This window comes from Larimichthys crocea, chromosome XIV (assembly GCF_000972845.2).
Source record: "Larimichthys crocea isolate SSNF chromosome XIV, L_crocea_2.0, whole genome shotgun sequence".
Taxonomy (NCBI): domain Eukaryota; kingdom Metazoa; phylum Chordata; class Actinopteri; family Sciaenidae; genus Larimichthys; species Larimichthys crocea.
In genome coordinates this window covers 11335668-11352322 of record NC_040024.1, presented here as the reverse complement: position 1 = coordinate 11352322, position 16655 = coordinate 11335668, and the positions used below count along the sequence as shown (strand labels likewise).

The following is a 16655-nucleotide window of genomic DNA, read 5'->3' as shown; positions in this document are numbered from 1 at the left end:
TTTTTTAGACACTGATGCATGATTAATGCTTTGAGGCGATTTATGAGCAGAAGGAAGAGGCCAAGTTTACTCCATATGTTGTTACAATGGCACTAACTTTGTTGGATCCGAGAGAGAATTGCGTGTTGAGCTCTTGCCAAGTTGAATCACAGCAAGATACAGGGAGCACTGGCTTCAACATGGAATCAAGTGGAGTTTCAATACACCTGCACATCCCATCAGGTGGTGTTTGGGAGCGTTTGTTCATCCGGGTCTGGTCAGAAAGTGCTCACAATTCCGTTCTGGTCTACCAACATGGCTGATGATGGACTGTATACAGATCTTTGTGAAGTTGAGGCCATACTAAATGATCGGACCATCACCAAGTTATCAGAGGATCCGAACGACCTTGAACCTCTTACACCCAATCATATTCTCCTCCTAAAAGGCAAACCTGCTGTACCACCTGGACTGTTTGTGAAGCAAGATCTGTATGTCAAGCGACGGTGGAGACAGGTCCAATACCTCTCAGATTTGTTCTGGAAGCGATGGGTGCAAGAGTATCTTCTGTTGCTTCAGGAGAGGCAGAAATGGAACCAGGGGAAAAGAAGTCTTGTTGCTGGGGACGTCGTTTTAGTGGTGGACTCGACATCTCCTCGAGGCTCTTGGCTGCTCGGTAAAGTGCTGGAAACCTTTCCTGACAAGAATGGATTTGTGCGATCTGCCCGTCTTAAGACAAAATTTAGTATTATGGAAAGGCCTGTAACTAAACTTTGCCTGCTGATGGCAGCCCATGATGACTAATTGGTTTATCCATTAATAAGATATGGGGTGTACATCTACCACTCAAGAAGAACTTTTGGCTCCTTTGTTTGTTTATTTGTTTGAATTGTTATGCTTACACACCATTAACAATTAGGGGCCGGTGTGTAGGAGCCAAATTGGTCATTCTGTTTCATGAGTGTTGTACTCATTTGTGCCAGTAGGTGGCAGTACCTAATTAGGCTATTGCAAGAGTCTATATAGGTAGGTGGGGTAATCAGTGCAGGCGCGCTTGCTGGGGAATCTATACGGTTTTTGACCGTGCCATGGCGTGTAACGCCGCAGGTGTACTATTGTTAAAAGTGAGTACTCGTGAGATGGCTGTGTGTATCAAAATAAATATGCAACATAATCAGTAATGCTGCTTGGACATTGGCTGTGTTATGCACCTACACTGGCACGCGTACAAGCCCTTAAAATCACCAGCGTGCGCGTATAGTGACAAAGGGCCACTATACCAATAGTCATATTAGCTAGATATAATGATTAAAAATTGCCCCAAAACAAGAAACCAGCGACTAACGTCCAACAGCTAACAAATGTACTACTAACTAACCTGAGTTACCACACCTTACATGCTTCATTTCTGTTACAGCTGATCTTTTATAAACACCAGCCAGCAAACCAACTCATATTGACTTTTCACTCACCTTTTCCTCTTCCATCAGTTTAATTGCATCTTCTGGGATCCCTTGAAGGCACAAAAAATCGCTCAAGTCCAACATTTTCTCTTCTCTTCACAGTCTCTTCTAGTGCTCAAGTGAATTGAAGTGGTCCTGCAGGTTCCACTTAAAACTCAGAATTCTGAGTTTCAAAGTTAGAATTCTGAGATTAAAAGTCAGAATTCTGAGATTACTGCATTGATAACCCTTTAATCATCCATTTAATCCAAGTTTGGATACAGCCGGCAGGGATTTCAGAGAGATGAGGGTTCCATCAGGAATATGCAAGCTTCTTCACTGATGTATTTCCAGTGGCTATGCAGAAAAGGTACCTCAGCACCAGTTGGATAGTGCTGAAGGAAAGGGTTGTATGTCCCGCACCACGGAGTCTACCATTCTAGGACGAACACTCTGCGTGTGGTGTTTGACTGGGCAGCCTCATTTTAAGGAAACACATTAAATAGTCAGCGCTGCAGGGGCCCAACCTTACCAGTAGTCTGCTGGGAGTGCTCGCCCAGGTTCAGGCAGGAGCCTGTAGCAGTTTGGGAGATATACAGAAGATGTTCTACCAGTCAAAGTAGCAGAGATGGACAAAGACTTCTTCGGTTTCCTATGGTGGGCCTGAGGGTGACATGAATCAAGAGTGACAGAGTATGATGACTGTTCATTTGTTTGGAGCTGTTTCATCCCCGAGCTGCGCTGCTACGCACTCAGGAAAACAGCTGAGAGGATGGAAAGGCCTTCTTCCCTGCTGATGTCACCAACACATGAAGCAAACTTTTTATGTGGACGATTGTTTAAAGAGCACATCATCTGAAGAGGAAGCTGTTCTGCTGATTAAAGATCTCACAGCTCTTTGCCTACGGGGAGGTTTAACCTGACAAAGTGTGGTTAGTATAGCCGTGTGGTGCTGCGGCTGTCGCAGAGGAGCATCGAGCCAAAGACTTAAAGGAACTGGATCTAGACAGAGACAGTCTTCCCTTGGAAAGAGCCCTTGTGGTTGCAGGGTGCATCGAAAGTGACGCTTTCCGATTTAAGATGTTGGTGAAGAGAAAAACCTTACACTCGACGTGGCATGCTTTCTCTGCTCAGTTCAGTGTATGATCCTTTGGGGTTTATTGCCCCAATCACTCTACCAGGCAAAGTGTTTGCTTGCAGGAGCTATGCAGGAGAAACTTTTGGTGGCGACGACGTACCAAGTGCATACAGCAACACTGGACAAAGTGGTGGCGGAGCTTGTCAGGCTCGCAGAGTTTAAGATGAGAGGTGCATTAAGCCAAAGGATTTTGGACCACTTGTACATGCTGTGTGGCATACTTCTCCGACGCAAGTGAATGTTGTTAGGTGTCGTCATTTATGTGAGGATGAGACTGTCAGCATAATGTTCACGTTGCCTTCCTGCTTGGAAAAGCAAGAGTGCACATTAAAACAGGTCACCATCCCACGTTGGAGCTCACAGCGGCGGTTCTTGCTGTTCGAGTGGACAGGATGTTGGCGCAGAGCTGCAGCTACGGTTGGAAGATCAGTCTTTCTGGACAGACAGCACCTCTGTCCTGAAATATATAAAAAATGAAGATAAGCGATTTCATACCTTCGTGGGGAACAGAGGTTTCAACCATCAGGGATCCACCATGTGTCAACGTGGAGATATGTAAGTTCTAAGATGAATCCAGCTGATGATGCATCCAGAGGTATGAAGGTGGACGCACTGTTGACTGGCAGCAGTTGGGTGAAAGGGCCCAACTTCCTATGGAAGTCAGAGGAGCATTTGGCCAGAGTGTGTTGTGGGACGGCCATTTCCTTGGATGACCCAGAGTAAAAAGAGGACTTCATTGTGAGTGCAGTGATTGTGAAAGACTCACCTATGTCTACTGACAAACTGCTTATTTTTTTCAAGCTGGCAGAGGCTGAAGGTCTCATCGCATGTTCCTCAAGGTGAAGAGAGCTCTGTTGAAATTACAGCCAAGTGAGAAAGAGCTGGTTGACCCAAACAATCAATCCACACACGTACAGTTGGAGATGAAGAGGATCAGAAGAAAACACTTGGGGGGCAGAGTGTTTCTTCAGATGACCTATTGGAGGCAAGGTTTCCATCCTAATTATGCTCAACAACAGCAATTTAAGGAGGAAATTGACACACTCTTTGTCTGGAAGTCATCAGTCAGAAAAAGAGTTCTGTGTACAAACTGGATCCACGCCTGGAAGATGGCCTGCTGAGAGTTGGAGGGCGGTTGAGTAAAGCAGCGCTGCCAGAGGAGAGTAAGCCTCCATTCATTCTTTCTAAAGATAACATGTTGCAACTCTCATCTTAAGACACATCCACCATCAGCTGGGCCACAGTGGAAAAATCCACACATTGTCACCATGAGGAAAAAATTTGGATCACAGGGGCTAATTCAGCAATAAGAAAGGTTATATCTGACTGTTGCACTTGCAGACGCTTCGCTGTACGATCTGGTGAACAAAAGATGGCAGATTTGCCACTGGGAGGACTCTGCCTGATCTTTCTCCCATTTACAAGTGTGGGAGTCGACTACTTTGGACCAATTGAGGTGAAAGAGGGAGAAGCATGTGTAAACGCTATGGAGTGATTTTTACCTGTTTGTCAGCAGAGCAGTCACCTGGAGATGGCGACTTCATTAGACACTGATGCATGCATTAATGCTTTGAGCGATTTATGAGCAGAAGGGCCAAGTTACTCATATGTTGTTGACAATGGCACTAACTTTGTTGGATCCGAGAGAGATTGCGTGAGGCTCTTGCCAAGTTAATTCACAGCAAGATACAGGGAGCACTGCTTCAACATGGAATCAAGTGGGAGTTTCAATACACCTGCGCATCCCATCAATGGTGGTGTTTGGGAGCGTGTCATCCGGTGTCAAAAGTGCTCAATTCCGTTCTGCGTCTACAAACACTGGATGATGATGGACTGCATACAGTTCTTTGTGAAGTTGAGGCCATACTAAATGATCGGGCCCATCACCAGTTATCAGAGGATCCGAACGACCTGAACCTCTTACACCCAATCATATTTCCTCCTTAAAAGGCAAACTGCTGTACCACCTGGACTGTTTGTGAAGCAAGATCTGTATGTCAAGCGACGGTGGAGACAGGTCCAATACCTCTCAGATTTGTTCTGGAAGCGATGGGTGCACAGAGTATCTTCTGTTGCTTCAGGAGAGGCAGAATGGAACCAGGGAAAAGAAGTCTTGTGCTGGGACGTCGTTTTAGTGGTGGACTGGACATCTCCTCGAGGCTCTTGGCTGCTCGGTAAAGTGCTGGAAACCTTTCTGACAAGAATGGATTTGTACGATCTGCCCGTCTTAAAACAAAATTTAATTATGGAAAGGCCTGTAACTAAACTTTGCCTGCTGATGGCAGCCCATGATGACTAATTGGTTTATACATTAATAAGATATGGGGTGTACATCTACCACTCAAAGCAGAACTTTTGGCTCCTTTGTTGTTTATTTGTTTGAATTGTTATGCTTACACACCATTAAACAATTAGGGCCGGTGTGTAGGAGCCAAATTGGTCATTCTGTTTATGAGTGTTGTATCCTTTGTGCCACGTAGGTGGCAGTACCTAATTAGGCTATTGCAAGAGTCTAATAGGTAGGTGGGGGTAATCAGTGCAGGCGCGCTTGCTGGGGAATCTATACGGTTTTGACCGTGCCATGGCGTTGAACGCCAGGTCAGAAGTTTTTAACTTTATTGAGTGAGTATACTCTGGGATGGCTGTTGTATCAAAATAATATGCAACATAATCAGTAATGCTTGGACTTTGGCTGTGTTATGCACCTACACTGGCACGCGTACAAGCCCTTAAATCCCAGCGTGCGCGTATAGTGACAAGGGCCACTATAAATACTATACTTCAAAATTTATGCACAGTACATCATCAGTATTGGCTCCAACATGAATTAATGTGGGATTAAGATTGCAATATTAAGTCTGAATACTTTTCTTCTGAAGCTAAAATGAAAATAACATTAAATAAAAATACTTACTTCAAATTAATATGCACAGACGCTTATTTTGTCTTTTAAGTTTTCTGCCTTTTCTATGATTGATTAATTAGACAATATTGTTCATTGCTAACTATTTTGGGGAACCAGAGCTGTAAAAATCATCATAAAAAGTTGCCAACATAAATTAATGTTGTTTATTGAATCAAATGGTAAGATACAAATATATTAATCCTGAACACTTTTTTACAAAGCTAAAATGAAAATAACCTTAAATAAATACTTAATTCAAATTAATATGCACAGTACTGAGTAACAAAAACTACTTAGTTATTGTCTTTTTAAGTTTCTCTGACACATTTTTTTATGATTTATGATTATTTAGACACAATATTGTTCATTGCTAACTATTTTGGGGACCAGAGCTGATATAAATCTCAGTCAGTTTTGGCTCCAACATGAATTAATGTTGGAATTATTCAGAATACTTTTCTTCCAAAGCTAAAATAAAAACTTAAATGTAAATACTCTACTTAATAAATAAGTAAATGTAGACTACTTAGTTACTTTAGTCTTTTTTTCTTTTTGATTTATGATTAATTATAGCCACAACTTGTTCATTGCTAACTTTTTGAGGGAACCAGAGCTGATAAAAATCATCAGTATTTGGCTCCAACATGAATTAATGTTGGATTAATTCACGATACTTTTCTTCCAAAGCTAAAATGAAAATAACCTTAAATGTAAATACTCTACTTAAATAAATAAAGTAAATGTAGACTACTTAGTTACTTTTTTTATGAATTAAAAGTGAAGTTTGCGTAAAGCGACACTGACACCTTGTGTTCAAAAACAAACATTTCATCAGGTTTGAAACATTGATGATTTTAATGACATTAATTCTACATGAACGCACAGCAGCATTGTGAATGAAGCTTGAAGGTTTAATCTTTACTATAATAAATATTTATAGTGTAAAGTTTTTTATGAATGGGAGACAAACAACAACAGCGAAGCCACGCCCCCTCCTCCTGTGACGTCACTAGCTAAAGCACACGGAAGTGGTTTGAGAACTTGTCAACAAGAGAGGCCGCCTGACACGGTAACGTACCGCGCCGCTGCCTTTGCTTTTCTCCTTTTAATCCTCTTTAAAATGCCGCCACCGCCTCCGGCTTCCGTGCTGACATTTATCCAAGAGCTTAAACCATCCGTGTGTGGCTCGGTTACGTGTTTTTGTGGCGTCTGTGCCCGAGAAAAAAGCGTCTAAAGGCGGACAGGAGTCCGGCGGTTAGCGGCTAGCTGTTAGCCGCTGTTAGCTCAGCAAACTGTGTCCAAACGACGTCCCGGGACGTCTTTTAAACTCAAAGGGGGACAGGTTTAGACCTCAACCGAGCCTAACTCCAGATCCTCACGGTTTTAGTCTGACTGGGAACAAGAGGGAGACTTTGAAACTTGTTTTTGTTCGGCGACGGAAACGCTGCTAACACTTGTCTGGCGTCATTGTTGTTTGAGCAGCTTATGGGAAGGAAGTGTGTGTGTGTGTGTGTGTGTGTGTGTGTGTGTGTGTGTCACATGTTTTCCTGCCTGGATATATATATAGTCAACAATACAGGATGAATTATAGACACACTAATGCTCGTTACTCACTTTTTTTTGTGTGACTAAAGCTAAAAAAATTGATAAATGTGGGTTTAAAATAATAATAATAATACATTTTATTTCATAGGTGCCTTTCTGTCACCTTACAATAGACGGCAAATCACAGAAAGAACCATAAAAGTATCAAATTACAAGAATGCAGCATTAAAAACAGGTTAAAATAATATTTTAAACAGCAAGTGCAGACTTGAATATGTTTAAAGGTGGAGCACTTGAACAAATAAACAGGTGTAACACAGATAAGAAGTCTCCAACATGATGTATAAGATTAGATTAGATTAGATATACTTTATTTATCCCACCACGGGAAAGTGTAGCATACACTACAGAATTAGAAAAAAGTAGAAGGAAAGTGTAGCATACACTACAGAATTAGAAAAAAGTAGAAAAGGTTTAAAAAAAACACAATAAACAGACAGAAATATCTATAACTTACACAATAAACACAAAAAACAATCAACCTTCAAAACAGACGAGCACTGAGATTTAAAAAAAAAAAGACTGACGCTGTTGAGTTTGGAAGATTTGGAAAGTGTGGACCGGTATCTGGAGGTTGAGCGAGTTATCGAACCTATAGTACCCCTTACATGTTCCCAGGACGCAGCGATGTGTGGCTTCCTGTCCGCCCAACATCTCTCTCCACATTTGCATGTCTATATTTGTATGTGCGTGGTTGTATTTTGGGTAAAATGCGTGTAAAAACTCCCCCGAGGGATCATTGAAGTGTCTGATTTATTAGAATTTATTGAAGTATCTGGTTTATCTGTGTTTCTTCCATTCAGTTTTTTTGAAGTTTAATTTTATTGTTAATCTGCCGCTTATTATTTTAATAGTCTGTCACAAGCTTCCCACAGTTTCAACTTTTGTTTGTTTTGTCCAAATCTAATCCAACGCTCGTATAACATATTAAAGCACCTGTAGGAGCGGTCAGTAAATCAACACGCATTCTTTCGTAGCGTCACAAAACACGTTCTTTTTATTGATTAACAGCAACGGCAATATAAATGAAGTTGCTTTGTCTCAAAATATGGTTGAAAAATTTGTTTGCCCTTCCGCTCTCTAGTCAAACACCCCTTACCTGTGCTCAGGTGACATCTACATATAGAGTTACCACCCCCTGACCTCATCATGACATCATCATAATCATTTAAGAAACATCACATCAACATGATCAGCATAATTTGATATATAGGCATGATTATAAATTGCTTATTTTGTTGTCTGTTGTGTTTGAGTCTCATTCACCTTCTTCTTCTGTCACTCTGCAGGTGAAGTCTTCCTGAACAGAACCTCATAAAATGGCACTTCTCTGACATCGTTCCCCTCCAACCTTCTGAAGTCTTTTTTAGTTTTTACCTTTTTTTTTTTTTAAATATAATTTGCAACACTTCAGGGGGGAGAAGCATCGCCGCGATGACAGTCGCTCACAACCTCTGCGCCCTGCTGCTTTTCACCGTGACAGGTGAGCGGACACGCTTTCTCTTTCTTTATCTGCCCGCTTTAAATGTTTGTCAGGCAAAGGTCGTGTTTGCACGCTTCATATCGTGCGACACTCACGATGTCTGTCGCTGATAAGAATACCTGCCTGACTCGCTGTGGTTCTGCTTATTTTGTTTCCCACACAGCATGCAGCCGTTTCCAGCCTGCCCTCTGCTCTGGTGAGGAGACGAACTACTCAGCACTTTTATCTCATGTTGTGACCGTGAATGTTTCAGTGTTACAGACTTTATTTTGCTCTGAACACCTATTCTGGACTTTAATGTGATCGCAGTAAGATTAGTTGGTGTAATGAAAGTAACATTTAAGTGAAAATGGTCTTCAACATCTCACAAACACTTCGACTTCTTAACCCTTTTCTCTCGCTGTTCCTCAGTCCGCTGTGGACATTCCTTCCAAGTGTTAGAGAGCAAAGTGGGACAGATCAGGAGCTCTGCTTACTACAGCTGGTCCTACCGCTTCGGCTCTTCCTACGACTGCTGGGTCATCAAGGGTTCGGAAGGAGAACCCGTCGTTCTCAGGTGAGGCCGCCGAGGGAATCTAACCAGAGCTCAACTCGTTTCTTGTTTCTTAAATAACACCCGACGTGAAGAAACAAAGAGCTGATAAATAAGTTGCTTTAAATTAAACCTAAACCAGATTCCACCTGAAGTAATAACACACTGAATTGAGCTGAATGTCATGTAAATATCAGAGTTTTTTCAGTCTAGGATAAGGTGTTATGAGAGATAAAAAAAGCAATGGATACGATAATCAGACTGGAAGATTAGTTTTTAGTGAATCTAGTGTTGCAGCATTGTCCGTGAAGCTTTAACCCAGACAGAGATATTAAAGTGTCTCAACCTCTGTCTGTATTTTCTACGTGAGCTTCTTTGTCACTAATTGTGCTTCAAATCTCCTCGCAGCTTTTCCCAGTTCTCCGCACGGTGTAGGAAAGAATGGGTGTCCATAAAATCATCAGCTGGCGGCGAGCCGGTCGTGCTCTGTGGCTCCAAGTTGCCGCAGCCGTTAGAGTTTCCAGGAGGAAATATTACAGTGACACACCACTTCCTCCCTCATCAGTTCCCCGTGTCATCTTTTCTGCTGAACTATGCCAGAGGTACGACAGCGCGGTGTTCTTCTCCGTTCATAAAGTGCTGCCCACATGTCCTGTTGTTTAACATGGCTCTGTTCCATTCTGTTTCTACACATCCAGACTCTGGCGAATGCCCGGTGACGTCCTTCGAGTGCCTCGGCGGCCGCTGCCTTCCTCTCTCTTGGCGCTGTAACGGCCGCGTGGAGTGTCTCGATGAAGGCGCCGGCATCGGCACCGACGAACAGGGATGCGACGAAACCACAGAGCCCACAAAGTTTGGCAGCACAGAGGAGGAAGAGGACAAAGCTGAGCCGAACAATGACCACGATCGCGACTCGGACGGACAAAAGGCTGGAGATAAGAGGCCCGAGAGAGATCCTCTGTGGGAGCTGCTGAACGACAGGGAGCAGGAGGAGGCCCAGGTAGATCGAGAGCAGCTGCAGACTCACAGAGGGCTTGTCGTGACGCCCACTCCCATTGAGTGGCCCTGCGGAGGCCTCCACCAGACCTTCTATGGGACCTTCTCTCCTCCAGCCATCCGGGGCCCTCCACTGTTCTGTGTGTGGACTCTGGACCCTCAGGACTCGAGGCCACTGAGACTGGACCTGCAGCAACTGGTGCTGGGGCCCGGGGATAGACTCACTGTGTACAACAGAGAGCAAGGCAAAGGAGACATCATTAAAATTGTGAGTTTCTAATTAAGAAACGTCTCAAACATTTATTACAGGTGATATGATTCCACACATGTTGGTAACACCGTGTTTCTTCCTGCGTTTTTGACAGATCACCAGCGCCTCCAATTACAAATCAGTCCAAGTCGAGTCCCACACCGGCCTGCTGTCGCTGACGTACGAGACCCTTCGCGACTCGGAGGGAAGCGGCTTCAACGCCACGTTCCACGTCGGGAGCTACTGCCCACCTTGGGAGGGCCGCTGCGGGGGAGCGGCGGGAGGTTGCTTCACTCAGGAACAGCGCTGCGACGGGAAGTGGGACTGTCCCGAGACGGGGAAGGACGAGCAGGGATGCAGGGGCTGCAGTCCGAACCAGTTCGCCTGCGGGGTGGCGGGCCAGAGGGCGGTGGCGTCCAGTCATTTTCCCAGCAGGCCCGTGTGCTACCCGGTCACAGAGAGATGCAACTACCAGCTGTACTGTGCTGACGGCAGCGACGAGAGGGACTGCTCCGTGTGTCAGCCGGGGACCTTTCATTGTGATAGCGACAGGTCAGTACGTGAGCTCATCTCAAAGTTCATTCTTGGCTTCAGAGGCAAACAATCTTCCCTCGGAGTTTATTTACAGGCTGTCTGACTGCTGTCTTGTCTTGTTTTTAAATAGACTGATGAGCTAAATGGTGTGTGTCTTCCATAGCGGTCAGATTAGTCAAGTCGGGCCGGGTGTGCCTTGGTGTGTGAGTCAGAGGGTGTGTGCAGAAATATGATTGTCTAAGAATTTCAGTGGCTATTTCTCAAGTACGAGACCTGAACTATGTGTTTTGTGTGTTTACAGTTGCTTTTCAGTAAACTGTACTTTGTCTCGGGGGTGTAATGATGAATATACAGCCTGAAACTTTTATCTGACACAAAAATGTGCTTACGACTCAAACCTTTAGATAGAATTTCAGCTTCAATATTTGAACGCAGCTTCACGTGAAACTGAATCTCTCACTCGAGTTATTCCTGGACGCTCTAACACACACAAACGGCCCATTGTTCTTGTACGCAGGTGTGTGTTTGAGAGCTGGCGCTGCGACGGCCAGGTGGACTGTAAGGACGCCACGGACGAGCTGAACTGCACCGTCATCCTGCCTCGCAAGGTCATCACCGCGGCAACGGTGGGCAGCCTGGTCTGCGGGCTCCTGCTGGTCATCGCCATGGGCTGCACCTGTAAACTGTACTCGCTCAGGACCAGGGAGTACAGGTAACTGTCATCTTTCATGCAAAATTATAGAGATTTTTTATTTTTTTTCTCAGAGTGACGCCTCAGCCAAGGTTTGTACTAATAAACTGATGAGTCACGAGTTTGTTTTGCTTACTACCGGCTTCGGTTGTTGCCAGCACGACCAGACAGCAGCCCTCAAACACAAAGCAGAGCCTCTAACAACACAACCAGGACACTGTGTGCTTCTCTCTTTATGATGAGAGAAACAAGAACTGCCCGGGTGTCTTTGTAAACTGTGAGCTTCCCACATTCTTCCAGGCAGCGTGTACTCAGCTACGAAGTGAAAACATCGAACGTCATAACAAAAGCAACGTGAAGAATAGCTGCAAAGGAAATCTACAACAAAGGACTGTATGTGTGATGTGCTGGCAGTGTGCGTGTGAATGCATCTAAGCGTGTCCATTTTCCCGGCAGCTTGTTTGCGCCGATCAGTCGTCAGGAAGCAGAGCTGATCCAGCAGCAGGCTCCTCCCTCCTACGGTCAGCTGATCGCCCAGGGAATCATCCCTCCGGTGGAGGACTTCCCCACGGAAAACCCCAACGAGGTGAGAGGAAAGGAGGGACCACAAGACACCAAGTTTTTTTATTTATTTATCTGATAATTAACTCCACGATCGTTTCAGGTTGGAGTTACTGACGTGGTCTAGACTAGACGAGTCCACCTGTCTTTAGTCTTGCTACCCAGATGCAGATTTATTTGGGATTAGCTCAAAGCCGTGGCAAACACAACCAGAACAAATCTTTTAAAATGCTTCAGAGTTGGAAAACATGTCCTATAGACTGAAAACGGGGCCGCCAGCGTTCAATTCATTCACCTCGCTGAGCCGCTGATCCCTCGACTCTTCAGCCACGCCGTCGTCTATAGTAGTCCTTGTTTTTATCTGTGCTCCACTTTAGCGGGCCTCGCTAATCCCCAGGAGGCTGCGTGGGCTGAAGTAGGAGTGTTAAGATGGAGCCAATGTGCTGTTACCATGCAAGTTCACACTGAGGTGCTTTATTATTAGTTTCGCGAGGACAGCTGAGGTAGCGAAGGCGGAGGCATGAGCGGTGTAAAACAAAGCCCGTTCTGTCTGATGGGATTTGGCCAAACTACTTACTCGTTCCCTAAACTTGGATCGAAGTGAAAGTTATTTTTGGCGTTTCAAATGCCACGTTAAGAGTCGGAGTGGACGGTGTTTTAACTGATTTGCTCTTTTCCCTCCTCCACGTCAGACCTCGTCTCTTTCTCTGAGGGGAATACTCCAGCTCCTCCGTCAGGACGCCGCCAACTCCCCGCACCGCAGACGCAGGCCCCGGTTCGTCCGCCGAGCTGTTCGCCGCATGAGGAGGTGGGGTCTTATCCCCAGACCTCCCTCCAGGCCGAGTCAGGCGTCAAGCGCCAGCCAGCAGCAGTCAGACGCCGCTCCCTCTGGTCAGGACCCGGCCCACTCCACTCCCACGAGCTCCTCGTCGGCCGTGGAGGCGGTCAACCAGCCGGTGCCGCAGAAACTTGGCTTGTTGGCTCAGACGGAACAGCAGCAGCAGCAGCAACAGCAGCAGGAAGCGCCACCTCCTCTAATGCAGCTCCCCGACGCTTCCCCACCTCCGCCGCCGTACGCTCCCCCAGCGCCGCCCGCGGACACTCCCCACACTCCTCCCGTCACCGTCCCGCCTAGCAGCCCCTCTCTGGCCTCCATCTTCCACACGCTGGGCCTGAGTATCTCCCTCTTCAGAGCCTCGCCCTCGCCCTCCACCAACTCCATGCCCCTGTCCGCCTCCCCTTCTTTCTCCTCGTCCTCCTCAGACGACGAGGTGCTGCTTATCCCCCTGTCTGAAGACAACACTTCAGAGGATGACGTACCCATGCTCACCTAAATCACCACCTTACCCGTTACCCCGACACCCCTTCCTTTATCTCCTCTACTCACTGATAATAACTGAAACCCAGTCTTTCCACGTTTGTTTGAACTTAAAGCACAGGAGTGGCCCACGGCAAGACTCACCCTCACTGTGCAAGTCTGGTGCCTTTTTTTGAAATGGCTTCGAGTTGCATTTGACTTACGGAAACAAAAAGTATTTCACCTTTTTTTTTTTTTTTTTTTTTAAAGAAGAAGACCTCCTTGAGAAAGTTTTTAGAAGAACAGCATGGGTGACGTATGTTTGATAGTGAGCGTAGGTGAGTATCGGATGTGCACTTAATGAACGCTAGGCTGCACATTGAAGGTAAACTTTTGCACAGAAGAATCTTCCCTATCCAGAAACTGAGTCAGGCTACTGTCAGGTTTGAATGATTTTAGAGTTTTTAGACACGACATGATGGGAACATGATTGTGTTTGTATGACGTGTGAATGCATTTGCGTTTTAGTCTTACATTGACAGCGGAGTATGTTTGTAGATGTGGACTGTCTCCACATACTTCTGCCACTTGCATCCAGTCTCATGTTACATCACAGATAATTATAGATAGATATATGTGTATAAAAACAAAAACAAGAAGAATCATTTTCCCTATTTAAGTGCCTTTTTGAGGAGTTTCCTGTAAGATGGCTCGAGGAGATTTCGATGATTCCCGAGACACACACACACACACACACACACCGCACACCAAAACACACGGAGGCACATGTTTTTCTCACATCATAGCACGCGTCGACACATCAGTGGCTTTTATTATAACGTGACAAACAAACAAAAAAGAAGCATGTCTACTCTGCAAGCTGGCAATAACTGTTCGGGACCCCTGTTTCAGTGCACATTGATTGCAACACACACACACACACACACATACGTGTACCCTTTTCAAGTGAATGTATGTAACCTGCAAAAGCAAACGTGTCAAAAGACAATCTCTCTGGTGCCTGATTTTAGGATGTGTGTGTGTGAGCGTGTATGTGTGTATAGCGTGCACGGGAAGATGAGGCGCTCCCGGCGACGAATCCACGAAATAACCTCAACTTGAACCCTCGCCGCGGTGACTCGATCGCATCCTGTCATGTTTTTGACACAACAGACTTGTGGTGTGCCATTTGTATTATTGTACATTTTTCGGTGTTTTTTTTTTCTTCTTCTTTTTCTTCCTCTTAAGTTCTGTTTCGCTTTGTTGAATGTATTAGGGCCAACGTGGAGTAGCCGGAAGTTTTAAATTTGCAATGTTAATGACGTAAATAAGAGAGAAAGTGATTTTATGGTTTATTAGGGTCAACTTCACTGTATATATATATATATAAGTAAAAAATGTGGCTGAGATTAAAACGATTTGCACTTTTAGGTGTTGGCTGCTTGGTTTTTTTTTTCTGTTTGTTCGTTTGTGTGTCTGTGTGTGAGGCAGCTGATCTAAATACTGTAAGAAAAGACACCTCAGTGACAGATGACATTGTGCTCTGTATTCAAAAGCTGTATGGAAATTCACACACTCCTGAAAGAGACAGAGAGAGAGGGAGCTCTTCACTGCGGATAAAAGGCGAATGCAGATAAATGAAGCAGTTTGCGTGTCCGTTTAGGATTGAGGCTACATGGGTGGACTGAGGTCGCGTTCTCCTACAAGGTATTTATCATGAATAAGTTTGATTTCAACAGAAAGTGTTTGTCGGAGCTGAAGATCACTCCACGTTTAACGGCTGCTCTAGCAAGATGCATGACTTTATTCCTTTATAGGAAAGTTTGTCCAGGACGACCTTTGATTCATCCTGCGAGATGACAAACAAACAACCTTAATGAGATTTTTATATTTCTGTTTTACATCCACCTCATTGGCTGTCACAGTGCCCCATATAATTGAGTTGTGGTGAATAAAACAAACTAATAATTTGACATGCTCTTCATACAGCGTACCATTTTAACTAATGCTTAACATGGCTAATGAGCTGTAGGATAGAAATAAAGTTAAAGTAGTCACTTTGGTATGAGAACTTTAACACGGCGTTAAACTAATGTAGCGTTTTACACCATCTGTGTTTAGTTTCCTTTCCTGTTCAGTAAGGCAAAGACATTATTCACAAGATATTAACAAGTCCAGGTTCCCCCAGATGTTTATATTTGATTTATTCAGGTAACTTATTTGCTTACATGATGCTCTTAGTGCTTTATTTATTTTATTTATGTAGATATCGTTTGTAAAAGAAGTAACACCATGTATTTTATTTTAGTTGTCCAGTATAACCCTTTTAAAATCCCCCGTTTGCTACCGTCACTCCAAATAAGCAACTTGAAAAGTGTCTACAACCTCAAATCTGGCATTTGTAGTAAGATGTAAATATATATGTTCACTGTAACTTCTTTCATCATTTGTCTGCATCATTTTATTCAGTAATCTCTGCTCTATATCGTGTTAAATATCAGTATCACCATCCATATTCAGCCATAAGAGAAGCTGTGTTGCTTTGAATGAACGTCTCGTCTCCAAAATGTCCAGCGACTAATCATCATCCTCGCTGTGACCCTGAAATAGGTTACAGCTATAATTATGGTTTTACCTCCACCCCAGAGACTCTGGGTGGGGATACTGGCGGTAATGATCCTGCTGTTGGAGTTCCCCGGAGCCCTGCACAAGTGCATCTTTGATGAGGTTCAGGCTCAATCCAGGGTGGTCCGAGCTGCTGGCAGCCCACCTAACGAGCCCAGATTCAGAGCCCAGACCGGGAAACGAACCCATCATCCAGGATGGAGGTCATCACCTCTGCGTGGCCTTACACTGAGGCAGAGGAGAAGCCTAAGAAACATGACCCCGACTACTCCTGCTGCTACTCCACAGCCAATCAGGATCCAGAGCTGGATTCAAAGGGAGAGCAGCAGCCTATCAAAGACTGAGCGGAAGAGGCTGGAGGCAGCGGTGGAGGAGGCTGTGAGGATGGTGTCTTCTTTACTGTCAGGTGAAAAACAGACACACACACTTTTTTATATATATATATTAGGGCTGTCAATCGATTAAAAAAAATTAACTAATTAATCGCAAAAATTTCTGTAATTAATCGCGATTAATCTATCAATAAATGTATCAATAAATTAAATGCATTTTTCTGAGACTGAAGCTTATAATGAATATTTATTTATGTAAAATGATCAAATTAATGTAGAATAAAC

General features: G+C 44.5%; 3 protein-coding genes across 5 annotated transcripts in view; 2 read left to right on the top strand and 1 right to left on the bottom strand.

Moving 5' to 3' along the window:
- Positions 1–296, bottom strand: part of LOC113747664 (tenascin-like) — an 8179-nt gene extending 7883 nt beyond the window's left edge. The window contains exon 1 of the mRNA XM_027288184.1: positions 273–296. Within this exon, the coding sequence (XP_027143985.1) occupies positions 273–296 (24 nt within the window). The remainder of the gene's footprint in view (positions 1–272) is intronic.
- Positions 297–1080: 784 nt separating this feature from the next.
- lrp10 (low density lipoprotein receptor-related protein 10) lies at positions 1081–14843 on the top strand. Of its 2 annotated transcripts, none has more exons than XM_027287888.1 (10): positions 1081–1103; positions 8359–8552; positions 8716–8748; positions 8964–9108; positions 9493–9686; positions 9783–10348; positions 10446–10882; positions 11382–11576; positions 12012–12141; positions 12809–14843. In XM_027287888.1, exons 2-10 carry the CDS (start codon positions 8504–8506, stop codon positions 13448–13450), a joined length of 2391 nt encoding a protein of 796 aa, XP_027143689.1. In that variant the 5' UTR covers positions 1081–1103; positions 8359–8503; the 3' UTR covers positions 13451–14843. The 2 variants fall into 2 exon arrangements, with proteins under 2 accessions (XP_027143689.1, XP_027143688.1); XM_027287887.1 differs by lacking the exon at positions 1081–1103 and adding an exon at positions 6464–6533.
- Positions 14844–14880: 37 nt separating this feature from the next.
- cirop (ciliated left-right organizer metallopeptidase) overlaps positions 14881–16655 on the top strand; it is a 7409-nt gene continuing 5634 nt past the window's right edge. The window contains exons 1-2 of one of the 2 annotated variants that reach the window (XM_027287889.1): positions 14881–15120; positions 16062–16444. In XM_027287889.1, coding sequence (XP_027143690.1) covers positions 15089–15120; positions 16062–16444 — 415 coding nt within the window. In that variant the 5' untranslated portion in view covers positions 14881–15088. Of the gene's footprint in view, positions 15121–16023; positions 16445–16655 lie in introns of both variants that reach the window. The other variant, XM_027287890.1, reaches the window with a different exon arrangement.